At 35.6% G+C, this 11909-nt stretch overlaps 1 protein-coding gene across 1 annotated transcript; it reads right to left on the reverse strand.

Annotated features, from left to right (window-relative positions):
* Window positions 1-9470: 9470 nt before the first annotated feature.
* LOC132190353 (BURP domain-containing protein 3-like) lies at window positions 9471-11655 on the reverse strand. Its single transcript, XM_059605323.1, has 4 exons — window positions 11546-11655; window positions 11356-11461; window positions 10951-11240; window positions 9471-10369 (listed from the first exon to the last, which is right to left on the reverse strand). Exons 1-4 carry the CDS (start codon window positions 11582-11584, stop codon window positions 9653-9655), a joined length of 1152 nt encoding a protein of 383 aa, XP_059461306.1. The 5' UTR covers window positions 11585-11655; the 3' UTR covers window positions 9471-9652.
* Window positions 11656-11909: the final 254 nt, after the last annotated feature.

Consider the following 11909-nt stretch of genomic DNA (forward strand, 5'->3'; position numbering starts at 1 on the left):
AGAATGAGAGCGTCTTTTATGTGGTCGTGGCACAAAATGGGGCTTTTGTGCCCACTACTCAGAGTGAGACACCTCATCAATTCAAGAAAAATGCATGATAGCAAAACATAGGATTAATCCTTTCACGCACTTATTGAGCCACCGCCAGCCTTTGTTTGCCCTGTCGCCGGATCTTTTTCCCTCTCTCTCTCTCTCTCCGCCGAGGGTGGCTTGCGCGGCCACCCTTAGGCCATTTGGGGTGGCACAGGCCACCATAGATGGACTGGGGTGGCCGCGCAAATCACCCCAAGGCCATCTGGGGTGGCACGCAGCAACCCCTTAGCCCGGAAGGTCATTGGGGGTGGCTCGCAGGCCACCTCCATTGGCTGGGGATGGCAGCGAACCGCCCCCACCTCCCTCTGTCACCCTCTACATTTATTTATTTTTTTAAAATTTAATAAAACCTGATATATTTAGGTGTGGTTGTGTGTTTTTTCTTAGAGTGTTCCAGCTGATACGGCAACTACTGAATGGTGAGCAGAAAACAAGGGAAAACAGGGGTTTTGTGTATTGGCCACATTGAAGTTATTCTCCTAGGAGAATACTAACATTCCCTATTTTTATAATGACTTTCAACTTCATTTTCCTCATATCTCTACAGTGTCATTAATTAATAATGAGAAATCCTACACTTTCTTTAACGCGACACTAAAATTTATCATTAAATTAAAAATTTAACAATTTTTAATGTCACGTCAAATTGTATTCATTTAAGTGTGAGTGTGAGTGTGTATGTAGCATTTCTCTTAATTGGAAATGGAACTGTGTAGCAAAATGCGGTGTATCCTATGAATGATAAATCAGTCTCCCAAATCACCCAGGATGTTGCTTAGTTGAACAAATGATCCAAACATTATATGATATACAACCAGCAATCATTCGACAGTAGAACTGCAACTACAAATGAAACTTTTAGGGAGAGTACAAAGTGCAATAGAGATTTCTATTTATTTATTTTTTATTTTTAACTTTTTATTTTTTGCTCACAGTGAAGAGAGAAAAAGATGAAGACAATGAGATTTTGAAGGACTAAAGAAATATATGGATGTTGGAGTTTGTTTGCTGTACAGAAGTTGATCGCGAGGGATATATATGTTAAATTTAAGGGACCATATTTGTTGTACCATTAATGACATGGAGTTGATTGTATCAACCAACCACATTGTAATTTAGTGGTCGTTATCACTTCACATCACAATTTTTTTTAAAAAAAATAGTAGATTTTTAAATTGGGCTATTTTGCTTTTTTATGCATAAAAATATTTGAAAAATACTACCTATTAAAATTGTGGTATGCTCTCGTTGAAAATTGAGTATATTTTCCTCACATCCTTACTCTCTATATTGTAAAAAAGGTTTAAGCAAAAAATTGTCTTTTTATTTTAACATGCTGCATTTTCAATAGGTAGCATTCTAAGTATTTCGACACCTAAAAAGAATTTTAAAGAAATTGTAGGGAATCTTAATCCCAAACTATCAATCCATTGTTAATGTCCCCCATACTATTAATTGTGTCAATATTCCCCCTAAATTACCAACAAATGTCAATGTCCCGCTTAAGACCAGCCAAAACACAAAAATGCCCTATAAAAATTTCAAATTGACAAAATAAACTTTTATTATTTTTTTTAAAAAATATATATTTTTAAAATAACCAAAAATTAAAAAACTATCCTTATAAATTGTTTTTTTTTTTTCCCTTTCTTATAATTTTTTTGAGTAGTGATAGAAGTTACGCTGGCATGCGTAAATAGTAACGCACGCCAGTGATGTGGCACATGCCACGTCTTCCCAATTTTTTTTTTTTTAAAAAAAAAAAATTGAAAAAACTTGCGTTCAAAACTCAAAACCCATCCCCATTTTCATTTCCCTCCAGTTTCTTCAACACCAAAACCTATCCCCGATACCCAATTTCCTCCCAAACCCATTTTCTCCCCCACCGGCGTCGTGATCTCCTCTCTCAACCGTGTGTCTCCCCACCTTCACCGCCCCCGACAAATCCGTCCATCTTTCTTCCAAGGCCCTCATTTTCCCTCTCAAAATTCTTCCCCCAAAATTCCCCTACTCGAGAACCTGCTCCACAACCGCCTGAAGTTCGCTGCTCGTTGCTGCCCAAGACCCATCTTGACGCAGCCACTCGTTGCCACCCACGCCGCCGTTCATTGAAGCCAACTCTTGGAGGCAAAAAGAACCCTCATCTAACGCCGAAAGTGGAGAGGAAGCGTTTCTCTTTGTACTCTGCCCTCTTCTCTCTGGAATCCCTCTCTCTTTTCTTCCTCCTCTCAAAGGTTTCAGCTCTCTCTTTCTCTCTTGCTTAGGGTGTATGCACAGAAAAGCAAAGCTTTAACTCTTTCTCTCTCTCTCTCTCTCTCTCTCTCTCAGACACACAAATCCACAAGTCGAAAGACAAAGAAATAGGTTTTATTTCTTTATTTTCATGTATTTTTCTGGGTGAATAGCCGAATGGGAATGCGATTTGGAGTTGATTTTTGTTGTTCTTTGTGGATTTTGGGTGTGAGTGGCCGACTATGTGCTTGGTTTGAGAAGTTTTGTTGTGATCTTTTGGAGGAGCCCAATGGGTTTTTGTTTGATAAAGTTTGAGTAGCTTTTGTTGTTTAATTTTGGTTATAGAGGGCCAAATGGAGTGAATATGTTTTTGAAAATTCTTTTGGTTGATTTTGTTTGGGATGCTCTAGGTAAGCACCGAATGGGAGGGAGGAACAATTTGGATTCTTTCTCTAACATTGGCCGAATGGATGTTGGTTGTTGCAATTCTTGAGTACTACTAGTGAAATGTGGTATATAAAGGTGAGCCCTTGGACTGACAATTAATTGCATTTCTCCAGATTTTTAGTGTGGTATTAATGCCTTCTATTTTGCAGTGTAGTCCCTTTTTTTTTTGGCATCGTCAATGCTGTTTTTTCCATTTCAGGGTTTATGTTCATATTTAGATAATCATGTGTTGCAACCAGCTTTTCCATTACATCACTATCACTTTTTTTTTCCCCTTCTTTATGGGATTTCTTTGTATATTTCCTGTATACTTGGGGTTTTCCTTGTATTAATAAAACTTTCGTATTACTTATCAAAAAACATATTAAAAGCCCGGTTTGTTGTCTTCAGATTACATGATTTCGTATTACTCTACAGTAAAATTGTTTCTCGACTCTCATTTCTTCTCATCCTTTGGCTCGTCTCATTTCTTCTCCTGAGGACCAAAATGTTGCCCCAAGAATTGAATGATAGGTCATGTCTACAATTTGGTTTAGCATATTTTGTCTATTTGATGTGTTGTTCATGGGTCCTTGGCATATACATACATTCATAGTAAAAATGATCATAATTTATGTCAAATTTATATGATTTTTGTCGTGGGTCCTTTACAAATTCATGCAATTTCTGTCATTTACTGCACTTGACACTTGTGATTAATTTGTATTTCAAATGGCTCTCATTTCTATCTTTAAACCACACTTGTGATTTATCATTTCTATCATGTTGTAAAATTTTCTTGTGTCCAGGCATTTGTGGAATTCTCTACTTGCAACATATTCTTTCTTTTCATCCATTACTGTCTGGATGGAGGATTTAGAATTAATTTTAACAGAGTTTTCAAATAAAATTACACTGTAGAAATCAAACATGTAAGGAGCTCAAACAGTATGATGTCCACAAAGATATAGAAGTTCAAAGAATGCAACAACGTGGATGGAAGAGAGTTTGTAAGCGGTGATCTTTACCTTGCTCTTTTGTTGTAATAAATTAGTCTTGGGTTACTTACCAAAGAGAGAAAGAGTAAATGGTTTTGTAAAGGGTGAATATAGAAGTTCAAAGCAATGTGGAATCAATTCAAGGAAATTAGTTATTAGCTAAGTCGTTGAGGAAGATTCAAGTTCTCACTAATTTAGTCTTTTTCAATTTCTTATTCTATTATATTTTGTAAGGTGGGAGGTCATATGAAAAAAGTGTATGTTCATTTAGTACCCGGAGAATATTTTGTATATTTAATCACAATGTTCTAACAATGTATATTTTGTTAGAACTTATACTCTACTAGTCTGAATATGCAGAATTGGTTGGAGTTGCTCCTGAGAAAATGGTGCTTATTGTACTGTATAGGGAGGCACATAGGGTTGACTCTTATTGTATATACTTATTCCAAGATGAATGCATTTTATGTAGTTATGAATTTAGGCCTACAAATGAGCCGAGCCGAGTTTTGGCAAACTCGGACCGGCTCGTATTAAAGGATATGTAAACGAGCCGAATTTGAGCTCGAGCTGAAAACCCCTTGTTCGAACTCGGCTCGCTGGGTATATATGGTAGCTCGGGCTCGAGCTTGCTAGAAACACACTTTCGAGTTGAGCCAGGTACTCAAGTGGCTCGAGCTCGAGGTAGGGCATTTTCGGCTCGGCCAAAAAAAAAAAAAAAAAGGAAAAGAAAAGAAAAAGAGAGCTTGAGGATAAGAAAGTGTAAAAAAATAAAAATAACATATTTAGAAAAATTTGAGAAAATGGTTGAAGGAGATGAAAAATTGGTAGGGAATGGTGATCTCCATGCCCCCACAAAATGTGAGAAATGTTTAAATTTTGCAACAAAAAGTGAGTGCTAAATGGTCAACCTGTTTGTCTATGTTTTGTTAAAAATGATTTTGGTAATCAATTTTTGCAAATAGAGAAACACGTTATGTGGCTTACCAATCTCTGACCCAAAGCTTTCCTAGCTGATATTACCTAATATCTGAGTAGTCATTGTAATTGCCACACGACTAGCCATCCGAACGACAGTCCAAACAAAAATCCAAATTCTTATTAACTAGAAATTTGCTACCTTTCTTTCTTCGGTTCATGTTTCGAAGATTAACAATGAAAAGGATGGCCATTCAAAATGAAACTATCTTCACTGCTTATGGACTTCAACGAGAATAATATTGAACTAAAATCTTGGGCACATATGTGAGCAAAGTGCTTCCACAAGTAATATGACTTAAATAATTTGTCCAAAGAATATGACTTCAATAATTTGTCTGCTTCTCTGGACATTAATCACAATTACAAAAGTTGCTACCAATTGTTCAAACTTACCAAAACCATATACCATTCCAATTGTTCCAACTTACAAAAACATTCCAACTATTTAAACTTGCAAAAATTATACATCATTTCAACTTGTTCGACACTTACAAAAACTATACACCACAATCAGCCAACTATAAACTCAAAATCTTTTAACATTTACTAAAAGCATTAGCTAAAAATAAGAGAGCCTCCGTACAAACAAACCAACAGGCTCAATCACTTGGTCAAAGAGGCTGAAACGCATATTCTGCAACAAAAGAAATTCGTAAGTTAGCAAAATAAACAAACTTGTTTTTTTTTTTTTTGAAAAAAAAAAAGGAAAAAAAAGAAGAAGGTAGATTACAAGGGTGTCCTACACTGGCTCAAGGTTTGGACTTCTAGCAGGTTCTTTCTTCTTTTTTATTTTTTTTAAAAAAAAACTATCAACAAGGTAAGTGGGGCGTGTCTAAAAAAAACAGTGGAGTGGGGGTGAGGCAACACACCACCATGCGTCTTTTTTTTTTTCCCCAAATTACCTAAATACCACTTAACTATTATGGATATTACACACGCTATCTAGACTTTCACATGAAAGCATTTGTTTTATAATTTCACTCATCTTTAGCAACTCATCCATCTCACAATCATTGTTCTATATGCATGTTCATTGCAGTGACATATTACTCAATAATTGCTCAGTAGTTGAATGAGATCACTACAATATAAATAGAACATTTGACTAAATCAGTGAATAAAAGGAAACATGGCTCTAAATTCTTGTATAAGATCTAATGCAATGAAACAAAACTAAAGAAAAATAATAGAGAGGCAAACAAAACTAAAGATCGCATTTTATGGGACAAGTGAACAAGTAGGAAAAGGGAGGAACTTCAATGTTGACACTACTAACATGAATTAAACAAGAAGCGGTGAAATGTGAGCATGTCAATCTATCCAAAACTAATAATAGTAAGATCACAAAAAAGGTAAAACAACTGATTAAAATATGGTGTTAAGAATGCTAATCAAATCTTAACCAACCTTTATTGCCAAATAAAAACAAATTTGTATGTGAATCCACAACATTGATTCTCACCAAACTAGAAACGAAAAGCATATTAAGTGACAGCTGATGAAATGGAGATAAATCCATGGTCTCTTTTGAAAATATAAATTATTGTCATACCATTTAAGAACAAGGTAATTTGAGAAATAAGCAAAACAACACTTAAAACCTAATTGCCAACATACAGATAGTCACCTCAGGGTACATCTAAGTTTTTAAGACATGAATACTTCATAAATTAGCACAAACTATGAACTATATTTCTCATACCAATCAAGTATCTACCTTCACATTAAAAATAATCCAAAGGAAAATAAATAGATGGATGAAATACAGAAGCATGTGGTTGTTGTATCTTTACCAGATAATTTTTCATGTAGACCCTCACCTTTATTTCTCATAAGCTAATATTTTGCAACCTAACAAATGCTATAGTGCAACAAGCTAACATTGTATTTTTCATCTTGTAGTCTAGCAAGAATGATAACGATGCAGGTAGATAAAAGTTTAATAAGATTAGAGAAGACCCAACATTTTTTATGTTAGTTCATTCTCTTTTGAACACAACATATGCACTTTTTACAATATACTGCAAGTGGAAAAACTTATTTCATCTAAACAAAAGGCCCAGATAACTTCAATCCTATAGTCTTTTTTATTTATTTTTTCCTTAGCAACTTCAGTCCTACAGTCATTGTAAGGTCGCATGCTCTCTTTAAAACGACAAATCATGTAATCTGAATACAACAAACCAGGCGTTTAGCAATTCTAGGCAATATGTTTTCTAATAGGTAATACGAAAGTTTTATTAATACAAGGAAAACCCCAAGTATACAGGAAATATAGAAAGAACTCCCTTAAAGAAGGGGAAAAAAAAAGGTGATAGTCATGTAATGGAAAAGCTGGTTGCAACACATGATTATCTAAATATGAACATAAACCCTGAAATGGAAAAAATAGCATTGACGATGCCACAAAAAAGGGACTACACTGCAAAATAGAAGGCATTAATACCACACTAAAAATCTGAAGAAATGTAATTAATTGTCAGTCCAAGGGCTCACCTTTATATACCACATTTCACTAGTAGTACTCAAGAATTGCAACAACCAACACCCATTCGGCCAATGTTAGAGAAAGAATCCAAATTCTTCCTCCCTCCCATTCGGTGCTTACCTAGAGCATCCCAAACAAAATCAACCAAAAGAATTTTCAAAAACATATTCACTCCATTTGGCCTCTATAACCAAAATTAAACAACAAAAGCTACTCAAACTTCATCAAATAAAAACCCATTGGGCTCCTCCAAAAGATCACAACAAAACTTCTTAAACCAAATACACAGTCGGCCACTCACACCCAAAATCCACAAAACTCCAAATCTCATTCCCATTCGCCTTTTCACCCGGAAAAATAAATGAAAATAAAGAAATAAAACCTATTTCTTTGTCTTTCCATTTGTGGATTTGTGTGTCTGAGTGAGAAAGAGAGAGAGAGAGAGAGAGAGAGAGAGTTATAGCTTTGCTTTTCTGTGCATAAACCGTAAGCAAGAGAGAAAGAGAGAGCTGAAACCTTTCAGAGGAGGAAGCAAAGAGAGAGGGATTCCAGAGAGAAGAGGGCAGAGTACAAAGAGAAACGCTTCCTCTCCACTTTTGGCGTCAGATGAGGATTCTTTTTGCCTCAAAGAGTTGGCTTCAATGAACGGCGGCGTGGGCGGCAACGAGCGGCTGTGTCGAGATGGGTTTAGGGCAGCAACGAGCAATGAACTTCCGGCGGTTGTGGAGCATGTTCTTGGGTAGGGAGAATTTTGGGGGAAGAATTTTGAGGGGGAAAATGAGGGCCTTGGAAGAGAGATGGACGCACGGTGGAGAGAGGAGATCACGACGCCAGTGGGGGAGAAAATGGGTTTGGGAAGAAATTGGGTATCGGGGCTGGGTTTTGATGCGGAAGAAACTGGAGGGAAATGAAAATGGGATGGGTTTTGAGTTTTGAACGCAGGTTTTTTCAATTTTTTTTTTTTAAAAAAAAAAAAAAATTGGGAAGACGTGGTATGTGCCACATCACTGGCGTGCGTTACTCTTTACGCACGCCAGCGTAACTTCTATCACTACTCAATTTTTTTACTTGTTTCTATTTTTTTTTAAATTAAAAATTAAATTAATTTTTTAAAATATCCTTATAAATCGGATTTTTTTTTTTCGTTTTTAATTTTTTTTTTCTATATTTTATTATAAAAATAAAAAATATCCTTAAAAATTGGTTTTTATTTTTTACGTTTTAGTTTTTTTTTTTAATTATTATTTTTTTTGTTTAGGACAATAATTTAAAGTGTTTATTTAATTTGGAGACGGTCTAAGTTGATTGATCCTGTTACAATGTTAGCGACCAGGGTTACTATATATACCTGTTAAATCACTACTTTTTCCAAAATATTAAGCTGATATAAAAAAAATAAATTTAATTATTAAATCAATACTTTAAAACTCTCCCTCGTGTGTGGGTTCAAACTCAATTTTTATAGGTGGAATATTTAATTTAAACGGAAGTTAATTGACGAAGTCAGGGTTCGAATACAAAATATTTGGCTCTGATAACATTAAATTATTGCTTGTCTCAAAAGCTTAAGCTGCTAGGAAAGAAAAATTATAATCACACTCTTCCTCACACGTACACTCAACCTCAATTTTTAATAGATTTGACTCTAATACCATGTTAAATAAGAAAGTAGAGGTTAATTAAAAAATAGAAGCAAAATTGTCATTTCTCTTTTTTTGGACAAACTTGCCCTCCTTTTTAAGGAATCGGCTCCTCTCCTAAAAATGATTCGATTTTGTTATTACTTATCTAAAAAATTTAAACTAATAAAAAAATATAAATTTAATTATTTAATCAATAGTTCAAAAATATCAAAGTTGTAACACTCAGAGCATATCCAACAAATGCTCTAAATGACCATTTATACTTAAATATAAGTATTATGAGTTATTATTCTCATCCGGCAGGCATTTCAAAATATAAATCTTGCTAAAATTTGTTCAAATAAACTTTCATATTTGAAAGTTTATTGTAGCACCTTGGAAGCTTTTTTTTTTTTTTTTCCTCATTTCTCTCTCACTCAAAGTAAGGATAAAAAACAACATTTAAAAAAAGTAGTGAGTTAAATAAATATTTTTGTTAAAGATTGTAGTAAAATATTAGAAACTAAAATTCAAAGACTTATATTTTAAATAGGTAAAATAACTATCATTACTGGACTTGTTGATACGTGAGTCTTATTAGAGAGGAGAAACAGAAGATTCAACATTGGAGAAAGAAAATGGCGTAATAAAGCCTAAGGATGTATTTATTAACGACTAAAATATACGTCGTCCTACCCAAATATATATAGAATATTATTTAATTAAACATGTAGTGTAGCAAAATGCAGCGGGATTTATATGGAAAGTACATATATAATATAATATCGTTAATTTCAAACGCAAGAGACGATCTAGTTCTGCGTCCACACAATATGATCCTCAGGAAGGAAATGGCACACCGGAACACTCCCCGGCTTCACCTTCAGCACTTGGAAAGCCAAATGATTCGGGTTCCACGCTGACGTGTCGGTATGGCAGATCGCCACCGCTTTAGCTTTGCTCCCGTCGGCGCCCTCCAGCGGCACAACATAAGCCCTCGTCGTCTCCGTCGAGTGGCAGTAAAACACCGCATATGCGTAGCTTTGCTTGTGGCACACGACAGCTTTCTTTCCTCCCATCTTCTTCAACCCTGGAGCTATGGTGTATTTCTGCAACTGGGTCTCTTTTCCCACCTCTGTGGAGATTGCGTTCACGTCTTTTCCGAGCTTTGAAGTGCTGAAATCCACCATTGATTCTAACGATGTTGCGCAGTACTTTTCCTCCCCTCTAATGCCCGGTTCTTCGCATTCTTTGATTGTTTTCTCCATTAGCCCAGCTTCCGTTGAACCGGGTTTCACAGAAAACCGGTTTAGAATTTCTGGCATCTTGTTGGATGAGAAGGGTATTGATTCTGAAACACGTCGGGGCAAAAACGCCGCCGTCTCTGAGCTTTTGGTGAAGTACAGGTTCATTTCTGCGCCGGGATGCATGCTCTTTTCCAGGAAGAAAAGAGCTACGTTGGGGTTATCATGGAGTTGATCCTCCGTGGCAGCATAATTATAAATGAAGGGCGAACCAGCTGGATTTACCTGTTAGAATTTAAAAATTAAATGTTTAAATTTATATTTTTTAAATAAGTAATTATTTAATATGCTATTAAAATAGAAATTCTTTCTCGGCTATGTATTTAGTATTTGAATAATATTTTTTAAGAGAAACTTTACAAAGACTTCTCAACTATATATTACGCATTTTGAGAAGATTTTAATATTTCAAAAATTATCAATTTCACTTATGAACTTTCAATTTAATGCAATAATAATATATCTCATCCGTCAATTTTTATCCTCTTAACTTTAACGAAATCTGACAAAAATATCAAAATATCGATGATTTTCGTTATTTTTTTTTTTAAAAAATAAAATAAAAATAATTGGGTCCAAAGAGTAAATTTAGAACTTTTTAAAAAAATTTGAAGGTATAAAAATCATTTAATCATGTTTAACCATTAATAAAATTAAGAGTTTTTAAAATTTAAAAAGGTTTACTAACAGTTCAGGATCTAGGTGAAGTTTTTTTTTTTTTTATTAGACAGCAATTAAATGAAATGGCTAAATTTATTTATTATTATAAAATAAAATTTTGAAGATAAACGATGATTTAATCGTACCTTGACAATCACAGGCTTCTTTCCCTTGTGGCCTGTGTGCACAGATACTCCTCCTTTGCCAACACCGACACTGGTGCCCCCGGGCTTTCCTTTTCCAGTATCAACTCCGACGCCACCCTTCCCTACATTAACGGAAGTGCCTCCGGGCTTTCCATTTCCGGTATGAACATCGACGCCGCCACCCTTCCCTCCAACATTAACGGAAGTGCCGCCAGGCTTCCCTTTTCCGGCGTCAACATGAACACCGCCCTTCCCCACATCAACGGAAGTGCTCTTCCCGTCTATCAGATCTGCAACGTTAACAACATGAAAATCAGAAGCCAAAACAAAATGCTCATTCAACTTCCATAATATCATTTCATCGAAAAAAGATTTACAGGGTCCTCTCAGATTCCATAAACGAACCTTCGTGTAGAAGATCACTAACAGATTTAGGCATCGGAGTGTTTGGCAGAACAGATTTCCAGTATTCTTCAGGAGCCAGAGCAGCATGGCTCGTCACCAGTGCAAGCTGCAAAATATACAAATTCTCGTTAGAAAATAAGCATGGAAATCAATCAAAAAGAAGGAAAGAAAGAAAGATTGCAAAGCTTACAGCAAGAAAAGCGAAAATACGCAGGAGATGGATCTCCATAATTAAGCTGTGGATTAAAACAGAGGATTAGAACAGAAATGCAGAGATAATTTGTGTACAAAAGAGAGAAGGCTTGTTGGGAATTTATAAAGGGGGCTTCATTAATTGCTTCAACTGCCACAGGCTCACTTACTTTGAAGACATTAATGGCAGCTGGGACAGGTGGAGAGGAGAGATGCAGGGGTGGGCAGGTCAGGCTGTGGCAGAGACAAGACAAGGGAAAAATCAGATTTGCATTGTTCATTGTGTGACGGAAAACGTGGAAAAAGTGTTCACTCACACTGAGGAGAAGGAGGAGACATGGACATAAAAACCAAACAACTAC

The sequence above is a fragment of the Corylus avellana genome, chromosome ca8 (genome assembly GCF_901000735.1).
Source record: "Corylus avellana chromosome ca8, CavTom2PMs-1.0".
Classification (NCBI taxonomy): Eukaryota; Viridiplantae; Streptophyta; class Magnoliopsida; order Fagales; family Betulaceae; genus Corylus; species Corylus avellana.

Excerpts from the sequence above, each read along its gene's own strand:
- LOC132190353 (XM_059605323.1), bottom strand. The coding sequence starts at position 11,584 with ATGGAGATCCATCTCCTGCGTATTTTCGCTTTTCTTGCT. Across the intron at positions 11,241-11,355 it reads TAGTGATCTTCTACACGAAG|ATCTGATAGACGGGAAGAGC; the intron begins GTTCGTTTATGG and ends TTAACGTTGCAG. Across the intron at positions 10,370-10,950 it reads AGAAGCCTGTGATTGTCAAG|GTAAATCCAGCTGGTTCGCC; the intron begins GTACGATTAAAT and ends AAATTCTAACAG.